This window comes from Thamnophis sirtalis, unplaced genomic scaffold (assembly GCF_051295495.1).
Source record: "Thamnophis sirtalis isolate CommonGarterSnake01/CBP01778 unplaced genomic scaffold, rThaSir2_p1.2 scaffold_1, whole genome shotgun sequence".
In the NCBI taxonomy this organism is placed as follows: Eukaryota; Metazoa; Chordata; class Lepidosauria; order Squamata; family Natricidae; genus Thamnophis; species Thamnophis sirtalis.
In genome coordinates, this window is record NW_028261381.1 from 144,774,092 (window position 1) to 144,794,279 (window position 20,188).

Consider the following 20,188-nt stretch of genomic DNA (forward strand, 5'->3'; position numbering starts at 1 on the left):
CCAGATTTGGTCTATGTTAAATTAAGAGTCCAATCAGATGGGCATACTAAGATGAAAAATAAAGAATACCAATGGAATACTCAAGACTTCTCTATCTGCCATTAATAGAAACCTGTATGGAAAAAAAGGGCAGAATGACTATTTGAATGTAAGATGTGTTGAAATAAAGTAGCTCTTTCTTATTCAAGCAGCAGAGAGAAATGCCAACAGAGGTGAAACATCATCCATTAATACATTCTCAGGCAGGAAAAAAGTTTATACCTTGTTTTTAGCCCATGATAGAGGAGCTAAGCTACTGTAGAGACTCTCCTCCATTAAGGGGAAAAATCCAGTAATAGCCACTCTTCTATTAACTCTTAACTCTTAACTTCAAGAATGTTGAGGTCTGTAACAAATACAGACCAAGCTGAAGAATTTTCCCACAACTTTTCTTTCATCAAAGGAACACAAATAGACCCTATCTCATTAGTGTAGCTCCCGCCATGATAATTTCCTTTAATTCCAGCCTTAGAGGCCTAGTTTTATCTTAAATTACATTAATTTTATACTAAAGTAAAGCATTGTGCTCCTGGACCTTTCCTTTTGTGTGTTTGCTTTACCATAAAGTCTTGATGCCTCTGACAACTCGGTTTTCTCTTTAAGGCAACTCAAAACATTTCTTCTCTTTTTAGGAGTGATTTTGAAAGTACAGGAAGTCTTCAAGTTACAACAGTTCATTTAGTGACCGTTCAAAGTTATAACTTCACTGAAAAAGTGACTTATGACTGCTTTTCACACTTATGACAATTGTAGCATCTCCATAATCATGTGATTTACATCCAGATGCTTGACAGCTGACTCACATTTATGACGGTTGCAGTGTCCCGGACTGATTGCCTTTCGCAACTTTCTGACAAGCAAAATCCAATGGCGAAATAAGATTCACTTAACAACGGTGTTACTAATTTAACAACTTCAGTAATTCACTTAACAAAACTGGCCCAAAAGGTCATAAAACCGACAAATTTCTTACTTAACATACATTTTTGGATCAATTGTGGTCATAACCACAATTACAGGACTACATGTAATGTGTCCTTAACTTGTAAAAAATAAATCCTACTACTTGTTCCATGCAAATAATTCTTCACCAGCTTAATTTCTGGCTGTGAAATTATTTTAAAAAGTATAAGACCTGCTATGTGGAGGATACAAATTATCAATGGTTCTAAGCAGTAGTAATTTTGTATTTAGGATAGCTGAATGCATCTCTTTTGGTGAGCTGTTGTCCAAGAGTGATGGGCCTTGGGTCCACCCAGAACACATCCTCGGGATTTCAAGCCAAACCTCCCTAATAGCTGTCACCATCACAATAAATAATTCACAACAAGCCTCCTAAGTATAACCTTAGATTATCCTTTCTTCACCATTTTTATTGGTGATATAATAAAAATGACATAATGCATACAAGTTTTTATTATTAGACACATCTTGTTAGACATATTGGCTGAACCATGATTTATTAAATTATCTGCAGTAGATTGGAGACCCAAAAGGTAAGTTCAAAGCAAAGACACTATACTGTAACTTAGTGTGGAATGACAATTTTAATAGAAATGAGGAACTAAACTCTGGCTACCTCTCTCTCTCTCATACATTCCACCCCCCCCAATTATTTTCTTATTTAAATGGATATCCAAATGCAGCTTCAAAGAAAGTAGTCAGTAGCTGTGTTTGCATAACATGTTTAGTCATGGTTAACTTAAAATTGATGGACTTGATGGCTGCGTTAATCACAGTGTCAACTTATTCTCCTAAAACCTTCTCTCTCTCTAATAGCAGAGTTACCATCTCTTTTTTTAAATTTAAATTGCAAGAGAGGAAAATATATAATCTTCCTGTTCATTTAAGATATAAATGGCTGGGAAACATTAAAAGGATCCTCAGATGTAAGTACTGTGTGAAGAAAGCTACAGCAATTGTTTAAATTCAAGTCTTCTATTCTGCTCCATGAAACACAAGGAACAAAATAGGATGACCGAGGAAAAAATAAAAAAGAGGCAAACTTTCAACAGTCAGAATTTGGGCAGTCAATTGTCAGCAAATAAAAGTGATGTCTCATTTAAAGTCTGCCTTACAGCTATTAAATATAGCACCCTTTAGATCTATGTTTTTGGCATTGCATGCACGTGCCAGCATTTTAAATATACTAATGCTTTAGCTACAATTCAGTGTGCAGTTATGTAATTTTAGCATCTGCTTGAATAATTTAATACTGGCAGTTTTTAGATACAGCAGATAAGTTTATTGGTGAGGCTGTGTTGCTCATACAGTATTTGCCAAATGGGGACTCCACTCAGAGTACCCAGAGTAAAGTTCTAATGGCACCCTTGTGAATGCAAACTGGCAACTTGTCCTTGAGATCATGAACAGATAAAAGGATCTGCCTACTTTCTCTTACATCAGCCCATCTCAGTTTCCCCTGTGGATTAATTACCACTGTTGTTCTTTGCTTCAAGCACAGTGTGATGCAGACCACTATATTTGGGGAGTTTGCGGATAAATGACACTTCCACCATCTCACCATCTCTGAAACTTTGTAAGCAACCACTCTGGAAGAGAAGGTAAGCATTACATACTGCCATGGCTAGGTTTTTAAATGCCTTGTGATATTACATAGTAGAGAGGCCCAAGCAAAAAGCAAACACCGAGGCTTCAGAAGCAATTGCTGCAAAGATTTCCAGGATGTAGATCAAGGAAGCAGAGGAGAATTTACTCTAGGGCCATGCAAGGAGTTTCCCCAGGGGCTTAATTATAAATGCTACAAAGTGTTATGGGAAAAGAAGATTACATTTCTGAAATGTTGTGAGAGAATCTAACAGTCTATCCGATATTGCCCCTGAATGTTAATGGATTTAGGACATGTCTTTGCACAGAACGAATGTCACAGCTTCAGGGACATGAACCTAACACATTTAATTGTGTCACATGAATGCACAATTTATCCTCAGATGTTGACAAACTTCCCAGCATCCCTCATTATTAGCCATGCTGAGTGGAATTGCTAGGAGCTACGGTTCAGTTATACCAGGAGAGCTGCATCTGTTATGCAATCATGCTGAAGTTATATTTTTGAGACCAAGAAATATAATGAAAGTCTGGTTGCTACAAAAATAGCAAAATGATTTACATTTCAGCATTTTCCTTATACTTGTCAAATGGCCAATGATAATACCGCTTATCTTAAAAATAATTATTAACAAAGCTTAGGTCCACTTTTTATCAACTTTCTTCATGCATTTGTTATTTAGTAGGTGCATATAGTAGGTGGAACTTTTTGAAGTTATTTTAGCAAGTGGAGCTTTTTCTGGCAGAAAGGGAAAAGCACAAGCAAAGCATCTGATTCATACCTACATGTCAGGATGCTGTGAAATCACAGACATAGATCTAATTTTAAAAATACCTACATGAAGACAGCCATTGCCAACTTTTCCACTAACTCCTTATAGGTGTGATCTGCAAAAATAAAATAAAAAATCAGAAAAAGCCATAATGACATAAAAATGCAGGACAATGAAGGGCTACAAAGAGCAATTGAAAACTTACCAGGCTTATTAGTATCCTAGATCTGTAGTATCTTATACTCTTGAATAGCGTGCTAATCTTGTCTCTTAATATTCTCTGCTCCTTAACAGTAATGGGCCACAATTCCTTAGCAAAAATACAATTTTCATCATGGCAACTCCCTTCTACAGGTAAGGATAAAACTTCTGTTTATGAAGGTGTTAGATTGAACCTGGGAAATGAAGGAATTACCAACCACCATCTCCAATTATCAATCATCATTTCCATACCACTAAGAAAACACATGACCAATAAATTATACACTATTCATGTATATAATTTTATATGGTTTATTAGGTGGACTTTCTTCAGTTATTTTAATGAGCATTGAATTTAACTGTACAATGAGAGTCCTTAGGAAATATGACAGTATAACAATACAGCACATACCTAAATTAAATAGATAAGATTTAGTTCCCAGGCTGCCACCCTCTTATTTATTTGTAAGCTAACTTCTCCCTAAAGCCGATGAATGCTGCAATCATGTAAGAAAGTAATATCTGAAGATGTAAAACTTATTATGAGTTTTTTTGGTCAGGATGCTTTCTTTTATTATAATTATATTAAAGCTCTTGTAAGAAAAATATGTTGTCATTTTCCCTGAATGTTTGGAGGTTTTTTTAAAAGGGGGTTCACTATCAGTGTTTCTCGGCCTCTGTTATTAATTTAATCAATAAGATGCTTTGAAGATGAAAGGAGTTATTTTTCACAGAGATAATGGGATCTGTGGCAATTAGAAGACAGAAAGGTTCACTCACATATTCTGCATAAATCAAATGGCAGGAATCGGTTTTACAAGGATAAAGGCTGTTTTTATGGCTTTGTTCCCAACAACAAAATCCCTTTTTAAAAAACAAAGTATGTGCAGAATCTTTGAACTGAATTGCTGGGTGAACTAAGAGCTATTCTTCATACTATTTCCCAACTCTTATGCCAAGAGTTTTTCTTTAAAAGGCTGAAAAAACAGAGAGAAACATTATAGGAGCAAAATAATAATTTGCATTGACAAAGCTGTTCTTATGTTTGTCATGTTAATTTTGTTTACACTATGTGCTCTGGGAAGAGCATTTTACATTGCTTTGGAGCTATTTCTTGGCAAACTCCATACACTAACAAAAAAGAATTCACTACCATATAAAGTATACATTAGAGTCATGCCCGCCCCTTTCTTCTTTCTGGAGCTTGTTTAGCTTGTTCCTCAGTCATGACTCAAGGCTGCAATCCTGCACACATTGCTAGGGAACTGGCATAGTAGTAGAGAAAGTTAAACTGAAATTCTACACTGTACATACTAACCTGGCATGACATCCTCGTGAATTCTGTGATTCTCCACTTACAAAAATCCACTTTCTCTTAATTTCAGTCCTCATCTTAGCAACACAGAGAGCAACATGGGGGTGACTGTAGACCTTTACCTTACAGGGTGCCGTGAGAATGACATCTAACCAATGTTAAGTAAGCCTCTGGGAAAAAATATATCCAAATTTACAATATCAGACAACACATTCCATTGAAGAAAGTAGGGCTTACTGTATTTTCAAGGAATCAGATCTGATTTAAAATGTATAATAAATATTGGGTAGGTAGGCAACAGTTTCAATCATGGACACAAAATAAGAAAAGTGATGGGTGGATCTTCTGCATTCTGTAAGACATGTTATTTGACCTTATGGAAATTTACATTTAAGGAAGGCCCACAGCATTTTCTCTCACTCCTCATAGTTATTTCTTTAAAGTATCTGCTTCCTTTAAAAATAATTCTAGGGTTGATCACATTTTTGAAAATGTGAAACAATAACTAACAGCCTGGTAAGTATGGGCACCCAGATTAAGTAGGTATAGGAATATATGCAATCTCAAAACCAGGAACATATGTCACAGATTAATACTGTAATCGCATTACAGTGACGGTAAAGGAGAAATGAAGTGCCAGCTTTAATCAATACAAGCCTTCCTTGACAGGGCTGATCTTGCCAAAATAACAGTGGTTCGCAGTGTATTCACGAAAGAGACCGATTTTATTAGAACGATCCTACGCTCTACTCCAGTGTTTCTCAACCTTGGCAACTTGAAGATGTCTGGACTTCAACTCCCAGAATCCCCCAGCCAGCATTCGCTGGCTGAGGAATTCTGGGAGTTGAAGTCCAAACATCTTCAAGTTGCCAAGGTTGAGAAACACTGCTCTACTCAGAAGTCCTTTTCAATTCAAAGGGAAGTTTAGTCTCAATTGAGAAGCAGGGATGGAGCTGCCGCCTAAACCCGAACCAGGAGAAGCTCGCGTAAGAGCGCATTTGCGACTCTCGGTCATTTAAAAGATTAAGAGCGAACACCCCTCAGCGATGCACCGATTGCACCACGCAACTAATGGGAAGCCAGGGACAGAGGAGACTGGAGGCCAATTGCATCGCCGCAAAAGGAAGCAAAAACGCTCCGACCAAGCTGGAAACGGGGAAGAGCTTCCTCCCACTCGAGACCGGCGATGCCAGGGCGAGGGAGGGGAGGACCAAACGTCACAGGCTGCGACGAGCAAGAGAGAGGAAGTACTGGAAACACGTGTCTGCCAGCGGCCAAGGCTGTGCTCTCTGGTCTTGATCTGATGCTGCTTGCCTGAATGCAAGTAGGGAGACGGAAAGGTAAGAGTAAAGTGAGATTAAAGCAAAACGGCTGTTTAAGGAACCGGGGACCGAGAAACTACACCCTTTCAGTTCCATGACTGCCCTTTGGAGGCCACTCCATTCGCCACTCTAGGATCTTCTTTTGAGTACACATTTATTTTATTTAGTTGGTCAAACATGTAAAAGATAACCGATATAAGTATAAACATAAATATGAACACAATAAATGGGTATGAATAAATGGAGACCGTAGGACAGGGGCGGTAGGCCCGCTGGTGCACTTAGGCACGCCCCTTACATACCTCTTAGGAATGGGGTGAGGTCAACAGTAGACAGTCTAGGGTTAGGGTTAGGTTAAGGTTAACATTAGGGGGGGGGGTTGGGGATGTAACAACAGAGTTAGGTGGTGCGTTCCAGGCATTGACCACTTTAAACTTTGCAAAGGGGAAAGTTTACAATCTCCAAAGATCTCCAAAGGAAAGCAGGGCTCCTGCGATTTCATTAATTTTAAAGAGCAGGGGAAGTCAGCAGGGGGGAAATCATGAGCGCAAATGATGGTCTGATCATCACAGAAGCATTATCTTGTGCCTATTTTCCCCCTCCCCCTCCGGAAGCATCTCCTATTGAAAAGATAAACAGGGACAAGTCCTTTGTAGGTCACAAGTGCAAAACAGGCTGAAAAATGAAACATGAAACGTGAAAGTGAAGGATTGGGTATTTTTTAAAGCAAGAGGTGGATAAAATATGAAAATCCCATGCTTATAATTCAGTCTGGGGTTTTAAAAATGTCTTTAGTTTTTAAAACTTCTATATAACAATTGCATATTAAAAGTGCATGTGTAAAATGTTGTACCTGGTCTGCTGAAACTCACAAAAGAAACAACATATGTTCCAGCTGCTTCTATCTAACACATGGTTGTCCAATCTTTTGGCTTACCTGAGCCATACTGAGTGAAGAGGAATTGTCTTGGGCTGCATATAAATATATATAATATAATTAATGCATATAAATAACATTTGTTTTTAGTTCTTTTTAAAATTTATCTTGGGCTACATTACTAACTGTCCAGGGTTGCATGTGGTGTGTGGGTTGTGGGCTGGACATATCTAACATTTGCTCCTTAAAAAGCCCAGTTTATTGATATTCCAAAAAAAAAATCATATTCCAATATAGCAATTGGTTTCAAACAAATACTCCACAGAATTCAGCCTGGAAATTTAGCAAAGCAGTTTTTCCAGTTGTCTTAGAGACATTGAAATAATTCTTACGATGGAGGAAAAAAGTTTTGATCACTTCAGGAATTATTACTGCGTAATCTTTGTGGACTGCTGTCGGGTTCATCAGATGCACAAGAGTATAGTGCTGAAATAGGAATATTATATATGGACACAGCAGAAGACGACGAATGCCAGACAATTTTATGCATGGCTTAGCCAATGTTAATGCTATAATGATGAGTCTAGCTATTTCATCTGCTATAAATGGTATGTTCTCTCTTGGAGAACAAAAAGGAGAAAAAGACTCTTTAGCAAGGTTAATTGACTGATAGATTATGTGCCATCAGGTTGGTGTTGACTCTTAGGGACAACATAAATAGATTTTCTCCATGACAATCTGTTCCTAATCTAGTCTTTCAGCAGTGTAACTGATTCTGCCCACCTTCTTCTAGATGTCCTCTTTTCTTTCCTTCCACCTTTCCTAGCATTATTAACCTTTTCCATAGAGCTAGGTCTTTACATAGCGTTTCTAAAGTAAGATCATTTGAGCCTGGTCATTTGGGCTTCAAGTGAGAACTGTGATTTGTTTTTATGATCCATTGTTTGTTTTTGTAATTTTATTCTTAGGTGTTTTCCCCACCACAAAAGACCATAAGGACAAATACTCTTTCTATCCTGTTTCTTCCAAGTCCAACTTTTCCTTCTATAATGTGTCATACCATTGCTTGCACAATTCTGATATTTGTACACATAGACACATCATGGCATTTAAATATATTTTCCAGGCCTTCAAGAACTACTCTAGCAAGTACTGGTCTGTAGTGTATTTCTTTGCTGCTTGTTTCTTTAGTGTAGAATAAGCTTGTCAAACCGGCAGCTCGCAGGCCGGATACGTCAAGCGCAGGCCATGTTCAACCTGTCTCTGCAAAGGCACAAAACATCACGATACATCATGATCCTGCCCGTGAGGTGATCAAGTTTGACACCCGTTGTGTAGAAGATTACTCCTAAAAGGCAGAAATTGTGTACCACTTCAATATCTTTATTGTCAAATCTAAAGCCTATTTTCATTGGGTTAGTCTTTTATATGTAAAAAGAGCCGAGGTGGCGCAGTGGTTAGGGTGCAGTACTGCAGGCCACTTTAGCTGATTGTGATCTGCAGTTCAGCGGTTCAGATCTCACCAGCTCAAGGTCGACTCAGCCTTCCATCCTTCCGAGGTGGGTGAAATGAGGACCTGGACCGTGGGGGCAAGTTGCTGACTCAATTTGCTAAAAAATTTGTAAACCGCTTAGAGAGGGCTGAAAGCCCTATGAAGCGGTATATAAACATAATAAATAAATAAATAATCTTAATCCCATCAGCATAACATAGACTATTGGTGTTTCTTCCTCCATTTTCAAAACTGTGTTTATCTTTTTCCAGTCCACCTTCCCTTTATATATATATTCAGCAAACTACTGTACAATGTCCTTTACTTCTACAGTGAATCAAGGGGAAAGTTGAGTTGGTTGGTTGGTTTCTGCACTTTGCATCATTCTAAGCATCTAATTTTATCTCTTGATAAAATGGCCCATAATTCCAAAGGTGTGTATCAAGAGAAATTTGAAAGACATTGATGTCTTAATTTTTTTCAAATATGGTTTTATTTCATTAGACTAATGGGATTCTCTTTCTGACAGTTTTTTCTTTCCTGGCACTGTATAGAATCTTTAGCAAGAGGAAATAATCCAGGAATCAGTCTTATATTTTCAGGGATATTGTTCAAGGTACTGCAAGGTACATTATATCCTAGAGTTGCCATTTTTTCTTTCTCTTTAAAAACAAAAAAAAAAAGGTTCTTGTTCCTGTTGTTTAGTAGCTGGCAAATTAATATTTTTCCTCTCAGTTGTTTCAATGCCAAGAAATGCTTTATAACTGTGGTCAAGAAGTTCTTAGTAGTATAAGAACAAAGCCTTTTAAAAATTGGCATTCCTTTAATACTCTAGCAGAATCTTCTCATTCAAAGAATGCCTTCATGTTACCTACCAATTAGTCTTGTCCTATTGTTTACTTTTTTCTCATTTTTAAAACATTTCCATGAACATGTAGAATCAAAACATAAGTTAATAAAGTCAGAATGCAGAATCATAGTCTTGCAGTAGCTTTCCAACTCTACACTGCATTTGGCTATAATTCTGATTACTTTTGTGTTGGAATTAAAACTCTACTTATGAGAGTACTCCTGTCCCTATCTACAAAGATCAAATATAAGTCGAGTGTAATTTAATGATTACTTGATTAAGCATAGGAGCCATATGAAATTATGACTTCATTTTGGTGGTCAGCAGTTACGTGCTGCGATAAAAGATCAAATGGTGATGCTGGCAGAAGACCTCAAATAACTTTTTGTCAAGTAATTGCAATGCTCTAAACCTTTGGAATAGACACGGTGATTTGTAAGGTACAACGTCCAGTCAGGCATAACACTCTTGCATTATTAATTCTTCTTCTTCTCCTCCTATTAAAATTGTATAACAGTGTCATGGGGCTTTAGATATTTAACAAGTGAAAATGAATAAATAAACACAAATATAATTTTTTGCTCTATCCCATAATAAGCTTTTTAAAAAGCTTGTTAAAATTCAGAATGTACTCCTCTCCAATTTTCATATGTATATGAAGAAGCAGCTTCTCCTTGTCTACCTAATCAGAGTAGGTAACTTGAGATACTGTTCCCCCCTCCACACTGCACTTACGTGACTTTCTTAACCATTTTGTGCAACATTTGCTGCCACTTCCATTTGCAGTTATTGAAAATAGGTTGCATTCTAACAAATTTGAGGTGGGAAATATGCTTCAATTAAAAAAGAAAAAAAAGTTCCCCAGCAAAGTAAACTCAGATTCTGCCACATTATGTTTGGTCTGGTCCCATTTTCTCCGAATACAGTTCTTGTCCTTCCTTCTTCGAAATGTGAAATCACCTTCCTGTATGAATCTATGTTGGGTGTCAAGAATTTTTTTCAGCAAACAAAGGAGACAATGATAGCACAGGCAAAAAACTTTGGTTATACAATAGAGTTAGATAAATGGCAGAATTTGTGGGGCAGGAATTATAAATTAAGACTGTCAACTGCATATAAAGAAAATCTGTATAAGATGTTTCATATATGGCACCTTGCACCAGCAAGGTTGGCAAAGATGTTTAAAGATAAGTCAGCTAAATGTTGGAAATGCCACCAGATACCTGGGTCATATTATCATAGGTGGTGGACATGTGTAGAAGCAAACAAACATTGGACAAAAATGCAAATGTGGCTGGAAAAGCACATTGACTTAAAACCAGAAATATATTTGTTGGGGATTTTACCTGAAACCTATAGTAAAGGGAATGCAAATTTAATTATACATGTATTAACCTCAGCTAGCATTGTATTTGCACAAAACTGGAAAAGGGGAGTGATCCCTACGGATGAGAATGTGATTAGGAAAATATTAGAATGTGCAGAAATGAATAGATTAACGCTTGCTATAAAGGAGAAAGAACAAACTGAATATTATATGACATGGGAGTTATTTTATGAATGGTTGGAAAATAAAAATAGAAGTTAGAAATAAATGGAGATCAGTGAAATATAGAAAACATGTTAAGAGAGAAGTAAACAATATGTTTCTTACTAATATGAGTATTAAGATTATTATATTTAATATTCTTATATTCTTATTAGAAGATACATTAAGAGAGAGAAATGAATAGATACATTATGCCGATTATTACTATTGTAAGATTAGAGAATCAATATCCATATAATGAATACTGTTGTAAATTTTGATTGTTATTGCACAGAGATATTTGTACCCAGACACACTGTTTAATGGAAGATGGAATGTTTAATTTAAAAAAAAACATTTTTTTAAAAAAAGAATCTTGTTCAGAATTGCTAGACCTTGCTGGATAGTTGAAAGCTTTCTGTTCAAGTCTCCTCCTAGGAATCTGCTATTTTAGGGAACCAGTTTGCAAGGTGTTCAAGTGGAGAATATGGGCTTCTGCAGGACAATTATCTAAAATTACTATTTCATGGGAACCTGACTCACATGTAAAGAAGAACTGGGATTTAAATATGCATTTCACAGACTTTGGACTCCCTGAATATTATATAAGTATCAATATTAGATAGCCTGCCAGAGACTGCTGCATCCTGTGCCTAGTTCTTACAGTGGAAAAGACTGAATTTTGGACTTCTTGATGCTATCAAACTAAACTTGAACCATTCCAGCTGTAAGATTACCGATTTCTCTTGTGAGTTGCTTGTGTTAAAAAGCTATTTAGGATTGTAGGTCATCTTTAGACCATGACTTGGAAATATGGAATGATGCTTTTTTGGGGTGGTGGTGATGGGGAACTTAAATGAGAAAGAGTAGTTTTGAAGAAGAAAAAAGAATGATAGGCTAACATAAGGAGAAGCAAGGAGAGATTCTGAAGTCTGTTTGTTTCCTTTTTCCTTAGCTGCCAATAACCTGCCGATGACAACATTGTCGTGATGAGTTTTATTGAGTATGGAGATACGATAAAAGAAGGAGACACGGCAATTGTCTTCTTGGGACATGAATCGATGTTTCCAGTGAAGGTGCAACATGGTGGTAAAACTCAGACTAAGTATGGTGTTATTAGACACTCAACTGATCTCATTGGAAAGGAGTATGGTTCCAAGGTGACCTGCAGCAAGGGAGGTTGGGTGTACATCCTTTATCCAACTCCAGAGTTATGGACTCTGAACTTACGCCACAGAACTCAAATCCTGTATTCAACGGATATCTCTTTAATCACCATGATGCTTGAGCTGAAACCAGGAAGTATAGTGTGTGAATCAGGTAATGGGACACGACTTGCTGCAATGTTGTTGCTTCTTTTTGTACTTTTCTATCAAGAGGTCTCTGCTACAAATGACAGGTGTTTATTTTTATGTATTCAATTTGGATGGTATCCAACTCCAAATTACTTGGGGGAAGGGGTTGTCCCCCAAAATAAAGAACACACAACACACACAAAAACCTACAACAAAGTAGATAGCAATAGCAATAGCAGTTAGACTTATATACCGCTTCATAGGGCTTTCAGCCCTCTCTAAGCGGTTTACAGAGTCAGCATATTGCCCCCAACAATCCGGGTGGGAACAAAATACAAAAATAAGTACAAGAAGGCAACTCGGACAATACTCCCAAAGGTGCTTTTCAAAAGGCAACTGGACTTTTTTGTTTTTTGTTTCCCTTGAGAACATTTCACTTCTCATGTAAGAAGTTTCTTTAGCACACTAAGAACAAACCAAGAAACTGAATTGAATTGAATTGAATTGAATGTATTGGTCTTGTATGCCGCCCACTCCGGGCGGCTTACAATAAACAAGGAAGGGGATAAATAGACAAATAGACAAACAACAATTTAAAATACACAACATTCATAGTTCCCATGGGGCTGACTATTTCAACAGCTCCCCAGCCTGCCGGAGCAGCCAGGTCTTCATGGCTTTGTGGAAGGCCGGGAGAGTAGTAAGGGTCTGGATCTCGACGGGGAGCTCGTTCCAGAGGGCTGGAGCTGCAACAGAGAAGGCTCTCCCCCAGGGAGTCGCCATCCGACATTGGCTGGCAGATGGGATCCAGAGGAGGCCTAGTCTGTGCGATCTGATCGGTCTATGGGAGGTAATTGGCAGGAGGCAGTCTCTCAGGTACCCAGGTCCAATGCCATGTAGGGCTTTATAAGTAACGACTAGTACCTTGAAGCGAGTCCGGAGACTAATAGGTAGCCAGTGCAGCTCGCGGAGGATAGGTGTACCTGGGTGCACCCACAATCGCTCGCGCGGCTGCGTTCTCGATTAGCTGAAGTCTTCGAACACTCTTCAAGGGCAGCCCAGTTGTCTTTTAAAAAGCGCCCTTGGAATAACCATGACCTGGATGATTGAGAGTTTCCATAGACAAGCAACCCAGATAACAAACCAAAAAAAAAAAAAAAAACAGTCAGAGAAGTCCCATACAATCCACCTTAAAGCCTACAAGAATAGCCAGGTCTTCATGGCTTTTTGGAATGCTCTCATGGGGGACCTCATTCCAGAGGGCAGCTCTACTACAGGGAAAGTGGGTCCCAAAAGATGAGACTGTATGAACATGGGGACCAAGAGTATGCGCACACTGTCAGATTGTGGACTGGATAGGAAAGAAAGCACAAGAGATAGGCAGTCCCTCAGATAGCCTGGTCCAATCATATACAGAAACACACTGGCAACCAGTACAAATTAGAAATAAGGGGTGCACTAGGGGCAAAGAGTAAGTGGTAGCTATGGCCAAAAGGATCTTTTATAGCTTCATTTGTTGTGCCTGTGCACCCTTTCACATTAATATATCAGCCCTCCTGCCACTTACACCTATGTCATCTCACTGCTCAGCTACTGCAATATATGCTATAAAGTCCACATTCTGGATAGAGAGGACCATTGATCTTGGAATCTTGGAGGGATCTTGGAGTCCTAGTGGACAACCATTTAAATATGAGCTAGCAGTGTGCAGCAGCTGCCAAAAAAGCCAACACAGTTCAAGGCTGCATAAACAGAGGGATAGAATCAAGATCATGTGAAGTGTTAATAATAATAACTTTATAATGCCTTGGTAAGGCCACACTTGGAATACTGCATTCATTTTTGTTCGCCACGATGTAAAAAAGATGTTGAGAGACTAGAAAGAGTGCAGGGAAGAGCAACAAAAATGATTAGGGGGTGGGAGGCTAAAACATATGAAGAACAGTTGCAGGAACTGGGTAGGCCTAGTTTAGTGAAAAGAAGGACTAGGGGAGACATAATAGCAGTGTTCCAATATCTCAGGGGTTTCCACAAAGAAGAGGGAGTCTCCAAACTATTCTCCCAAGCACCTGAGGGTAGGACAAGAAGCAATGGGCAGAAACTAATCAAGGAGAGAAGCAACTTAGAACTAAGGAGAAATTTCCTGACAGTTAGAACAATTAATCAGTTGAACAAGTTGCCTCTAGAAGTTGTGAATGCTCCAACACTGGAAGTTTTTAAGAAGATGTTGGATAACCATTTGTCTGAAGTGGTGTAGGGTTTCCTGCTTGACCAGGGAGTTAGACTAGAAGACCTCCAAGGTCCCTTCCAATTCTGTTATTCTATTCTATTCATTTGGAAGAGGCCATTTATGTTAACACTGAGCAGCCCTCTCTAAACAGAGAGAGATAAGACATCATCTCTCTTCTGTCTACAACACTTTCAGCAATTCTAAAAAGATTTAAACCCCCCCCCCCATTTACACTCTGTTACAAGTGATCCTGAGGGCGCAGATTAAACTCTCCAAGTGGCTCCAAGAGCTCTCAGGGGAACGCTAACAACCAGATGACTACAAAGAAATATGTTTCCATCCTATCAGAACCAATCCTTCCATTGCCCCTACCATCCTGCCAGAACCAATGAAGCTTCTTGTATGAGAAGGAAAAATGTCATCTTCTTCCTCAAGGAAAAAACAAACCAGTTGCCTTTTGAAAAAGCACCTTTGAGATTGTGCAGGATTGATTCTGCCTTTTTTTTAGTCTACTTTGGAATGATCCAGAGCTTGATCCTCTCTATTTTAACCTTTACCTGAAACTTCTAGAAGGGATCATCAACCAGTGTGGGTTGCAGTATCATTAAGTTCAAGATATCCAGTTGTATTTCTGCACCCAGGAAATTTGCAGAAGTCTTGATCTGGTCCTTGAAAGATATTGGAGTCTGGGTTGAGAAAATAAAGTCGTGTTTAATCCTTGAAATAGAAAATAGCTGGCTGTTTAGAAGCTGACTGACCTCAGAATAAGTCCAAACTGAACTGTGCACCTATTGAAAAAGTAAGTTCAGAATCTGGGTTCTTCCTAGAATAATAAAAGGGAACCATGAACTTGAGGGGTTTGGCTCAGCATTGACTGCAGTAGCAGCTATAAACTCTCCCAGAATTTTGGGAGCACATAATATCCTGTATACTGTTGTCACTTCATGTTGGGACTGTAATAACTGCCTCTAATTAGGCTGTCTTGAAGACCATTCAAAAGCTTCAACTGGTACAAAATGTAGCAGCTTCCTTGGAAATGGATGAGCACTGTTATAGTCATGTACCACTTTTCTGGAGGAGATGCAATGATGATCAGTTTGCTTCTGGGTGCTATTCAAGATGCTAGATATAATTATAACAACCCAAATAGCTTGGATCTGGGTAACCTGTAACAGAGAGGCACCCTAAGAAGCTCCACCCTGGTAGATACAATAGTAGGGACCCAGCAATGGATATTCTTTGGTAGGGTTCTTTGGATCAGTTTGCTACATAAAATGGCCACAAATTTTTAAAGTTTTTAAGAAGTAAAAAATAGTAAAAACTTCGTTGCAGATCTTTTGGGGACTGAGGATTTAATATTTAAAGGAGATGGGGAGAGTTCCCATGGGTTTTCAGGTAAGGAGAATGCTCTGTGAAATATAGGATTATTCAACATTTATGGATGTTGGTAGTCATTATCTCACTCTCTCTCTTCCCCCCCCCTCTCTCTATCATCTATCTATACTTACTTACTTACTTACTTACTTACTTACTTACTTACTATGTTCTATTAATTTGTGTAAAGAGTTTAGGTTTGTAAGACCAAAGTGATTTAGAAGTCTCATCAATAATTAAATAAAACACTGTATATAACAGTTCATATATGAGGAATATGAATGCATATTCAATAGGTTTGAAATCATTGAAAAAATGGAATCATGCACATAGGCCTGCAATGCTAAGATAGTCCTGGCCTGGATAAGTCAAACCAAATTCCCAAGAAACCCCCTTTCTATGATTTTGCTTGTGTGTTGTAATGCTAGGGCCTATCCTAGCCAATTCTTTACTGGAACTTTAGTAGAAGGACACATATAAATTTTGCTTGAAAGTAATGCAATTGCATAATCTTGGCAGGCTTCTGATATGATGGTATCTTTCTTGGACTGCACTAGTGCCATCTGTAGTTATGCTTCCTTATTTGGCAGGATGTTTCTCTTTCTCTCCCCCTCTCTGTGGGAAACTAACAGTTATGGATTGAATACCCTCTGATATGCTAACTTTGAAACTAGAAAACCCTATGAAATTTTGCCATGCTCATTTCATTAGTTTCTCTCCCTGAGGTTGGTTTGAGAAATTCAAGATGGCAGATTTAATCTCATGTCTTGTAAGTAGCTACTTTATTAAAACTTGAATAAATAAAGATTCCATTTAGAGAAGCAAACAGGAAGCATCTGTGGGTGGAAAGGGGAATTGTTTCTTTTTCCATGTGTCACAAGAACTTATTACAAGTATCAGGGCTGTACGGACCTTCCTAAGTAAAGTGCTTCTCTGTATTTGCAGCAAAAAGCAGCCACAGCTTCTTCCTCTTTCCTGAGGTCTTCATAAGAATGCATGTCACGGGATCTTTCTGTCGAGATAATTGTCCTGGTGGAAGGATTTGTAGGCATGCATATGAAACCTTATAAAATCTCAGCATCCTTGAAATAGATGCACTCAGCCTTGAAATGGCTGATTCACCCTGGGAATCTAGGAAGGTGTTTTACTTATTCAAAGAATGTGCCACAGACCAAATAAGTTTCTCTCTTTATACATTTATATGCGTAGCCTAGTGCTTTTTTTATAGGCTCCATACATTTTTCAGATTTATTTGCAAGCATGGTTTAAGATTTGTTAGCCAAAAAAGGTTTTTAATTTTTTTGACCAGTCAAATCATTACTAAATTACAGTCTAAAAGTATTTGGATTTTCCTTCATTCTCTGGACTTTAAATTATTTCATTCCAGCATCCAGTTGAATGACTAAAAATGGTGTGTCCTTGCCTGTTTTGAATTGAGATCTTGTTTAACTGTTGAAGACTAAGAGCAGCATTAGGGGAGAAAAATGTTTGAAGCAAAGATATATCCAATCATTTTCATGAGGCTTATCTGAACCTGTTCCAATTTCTTTGAATTCTTAAAGTGCAGTGTCTAGAATTGGACTCATTGCTCAATGTAGCATCTGAAATGAAGTATTAATTCCAATTATGTGTTTACTATTTTCCCCTTTCTATCTCATTTTAAAAAATGATAACAAGATTTAGAATCTGGCAGTTTTTGGGAACTGAATCAAAACCCTTATTTACCTATACGAGACCCCAGGACTTCCTATTGGATTTCTCTACACTAGACAGTAATTGACAGAAGCTGCTTGTTGTAGAAAAGGCTGGCTTTAAAGTTTAAGATTAAATATCCAGAGATCACATTGAAAAATATGAATTGTATGTTGTTGTTTCAGAATAAGTATTACTAAGGTATGGAATGATATTAAACGATTTATCGAACAAATTTCAACTATCATTTTTGGGTAGATTTTTAATAATTAAGATGGATGTTTTATCTAGGATGCTGTTGTTAATGCTTCAGATAAATATACAGATGAAACCAGAGGTTTTCCTTCTAGACTTGATGGATAAATAGATTGAAAGGAAATATGGGACTTTGTTTCTTTAATTGACAACAACAGTAAGACTCTTGAATGCCCATAGAGGGAAGGACTTTCAAATTTCCTGAGTGGAAGAATAGATGGTGAAGCTAGTGGAATTGGTTAAGATGGCAAAACTGATTATTCGGATGAAAGAAAGGTCTCTGTCTAACTTGGTTTCTACTTAAAAACCACTATTTAAAACTTGAAAACCATGGTTGCTAGAAAATAGCATTAGCACTTAGGCTTATATACTACTTTATAGCCTTCTCTAAGCGATTTACAGAGTCAGCATATTGCCCCCAACAGTTTGGGTCCTCATTTTACCGACCTCGGAAGAATGGCAGGCTGAGTCAATCTTTAGCCTGGTGAGATTTGAACTGCCAAATTGCAGGCAGCCGGCAGGCAGCAGAAGTAGCCTGCAGTACTGCACTCTAACCACTGCGCCAACATTTCCATGAAGGAAATGAAAGCATAATTTTGGATTCTGACTATTAGAACTGTTGATAATTATAGAAATACTGTACATTATTGCTGGTTTTAGAGCAAGAGGTTAAAGTATTTTATATCTGTACAGTACAAAAGGTGGAAGTTATTTTTTTCCCTTTTTTTCCTTTCCTTTTGCACCCTACATTTTGGTTTTCCCCTTTCCCTAACCCTCTTTTTTGCCTTTTTGGACTTTATCCTTGGCTGAACCTTCTTTTTAAAAGAGATGCTTGATGAAGTTCCATTTGGAATAAATCACTATTGCAAGTATGCATTTCTATGTTTCTGCCAAGAACTTGAGACATTGATTCTGACTTGAAACTACTGAGCTTAATTGACAGCTTGATGGGCAAGATTTATAATCATATGTTATTAAGGCTTGCAGATTTATGTTTGTTTTTGAACAGATTATGAGCAGATGAGAAAATGTGGTGCTCCAGCTGGTTGGATGTTGGATGCTTTTCTGATTTAAAACACTCAACCGTCTTGCCTGTGAAAAGGAGGCAGACAATTTGTCTGATAAAATACATCCATGTTTGGGATATGAGGGGGTAACTCATTTACATTATTTCAGCAGGATGTAATGTTACAGTTTTGTGTGGTTGGTAAATGGTAATCTAGAGATGAAAGTTCTGCCATTGGGTATTTTATTTTGTTATTGGTAAACATTCAATCTTAAAAATGTCCTACCTTGTGATGAACGTCATGGGCTAATTCCCATGATATTTTAATAACAGTGCTGTTCTGTGATCCATTAATGGGAAATACTCTTGAGAGCCTGTGCTAGCCTGCGTCTTGAGGCTTTATGCAAAACGTTGTGCAACATCTTGCATAAATGGAAACACTCCTAACTTTCTTTTCTTGTGAGGAATCTTGTAGTAAGAAAATATAGTTTACATGTGGGCGAACATTTCTGGATTGAACATGTAGGATTTTAACCTTGACCTTATTTAACACGAGAGACTAACTATTATCTCATGCATATATCCTAAGGAGAAAATCCCACAATGTTTACTGATCTTTATTCCATTATTGTTGGGGTTGCTGACACAGTCAGCCAGATGTTTAGACTGGATTTGGGATTTTTGTCTTCTTAAGGACCAGGAATAGGCAGACCATGTTAATAATATTAAAAGTATAATTGCTTTCTTTTGCCACATGATGTGGAATTGTATACAAATGATGGCCATATTTGTACGAATTACAAACTTTTATTGAAAATGGGAACAGAGTTCAAAGGTGTATGATAAAATGGACAAAAAATATTGGTTACAATATACAGTTAGACCAATGGGAGAATATGTGAAAGAAAGAGTTGAAATTTACATTAAATTATAAACCTTAAAGATATTTTTTATAAAATAATGTGTCACTCATATATGATAGTGGACAAAGACAGGAATGCATGAGGAAATTTCAAATATTTGTTGGAAATATAACCAAACCATGCATGCGTATATAATCTCTGATTTGTCTCTACTGTCTGAGCTACTTCTGGCAAGGTTTCAATTTCTTTGCACTGGATAGGCCTTTACAGTTCTTCCAATTCTACTTCTGTGAATGCTTTCATATTATAAATTGATGTTGATCTGTATTCTAGGTCCAGAATTTCTGATTCTGAATATAGTTCTTTCCAGAACCAGTATATTTTCCCCAGATATCTCTTCTCATTGAAATTGATTTGTAATAGCAAATCTTTGTTGTTGTTGTTGTTATATACACAACAATATGAAGTCACAGCAGCCAATTCTTTAGCTGGTGTTGGCCTTCATATC

At 37.7% G+C, this 20,188-nt stretch overlaps 1 protein-coding gene across 1 annotated transcript in view; it reads left to right on the forward strand.

Annotated features, from left to right (window-relative positions):
• The first annotated feature begins 5,795 nt into the window (after nucleotides 1-5,795).
• TRMT61A (tRNA methyltransferase 61A) overlaps nucleotides 5,796-20,188 on the forward strand; it is a 51,767-nt gene continuing 37,374 nt past the window's right edge. Inside the window, exons 1-2 of the mRNA XM_014059593.2 lie at nucleotides 5,796-6,236; nucleotides 11,921-12,285. Coding sequence (XP_013915068.2) covers nucleotides 11,955-12,285 — 331 coding nt within the window. The 5' untranslated portion in view covers nucleotides 5,796-6,236; nucleotides 11,921-11,954. The remainder of the gene's footprint in view (nucleotides 6,237-11,920; nucleotides 12,286-20,188) is intronic.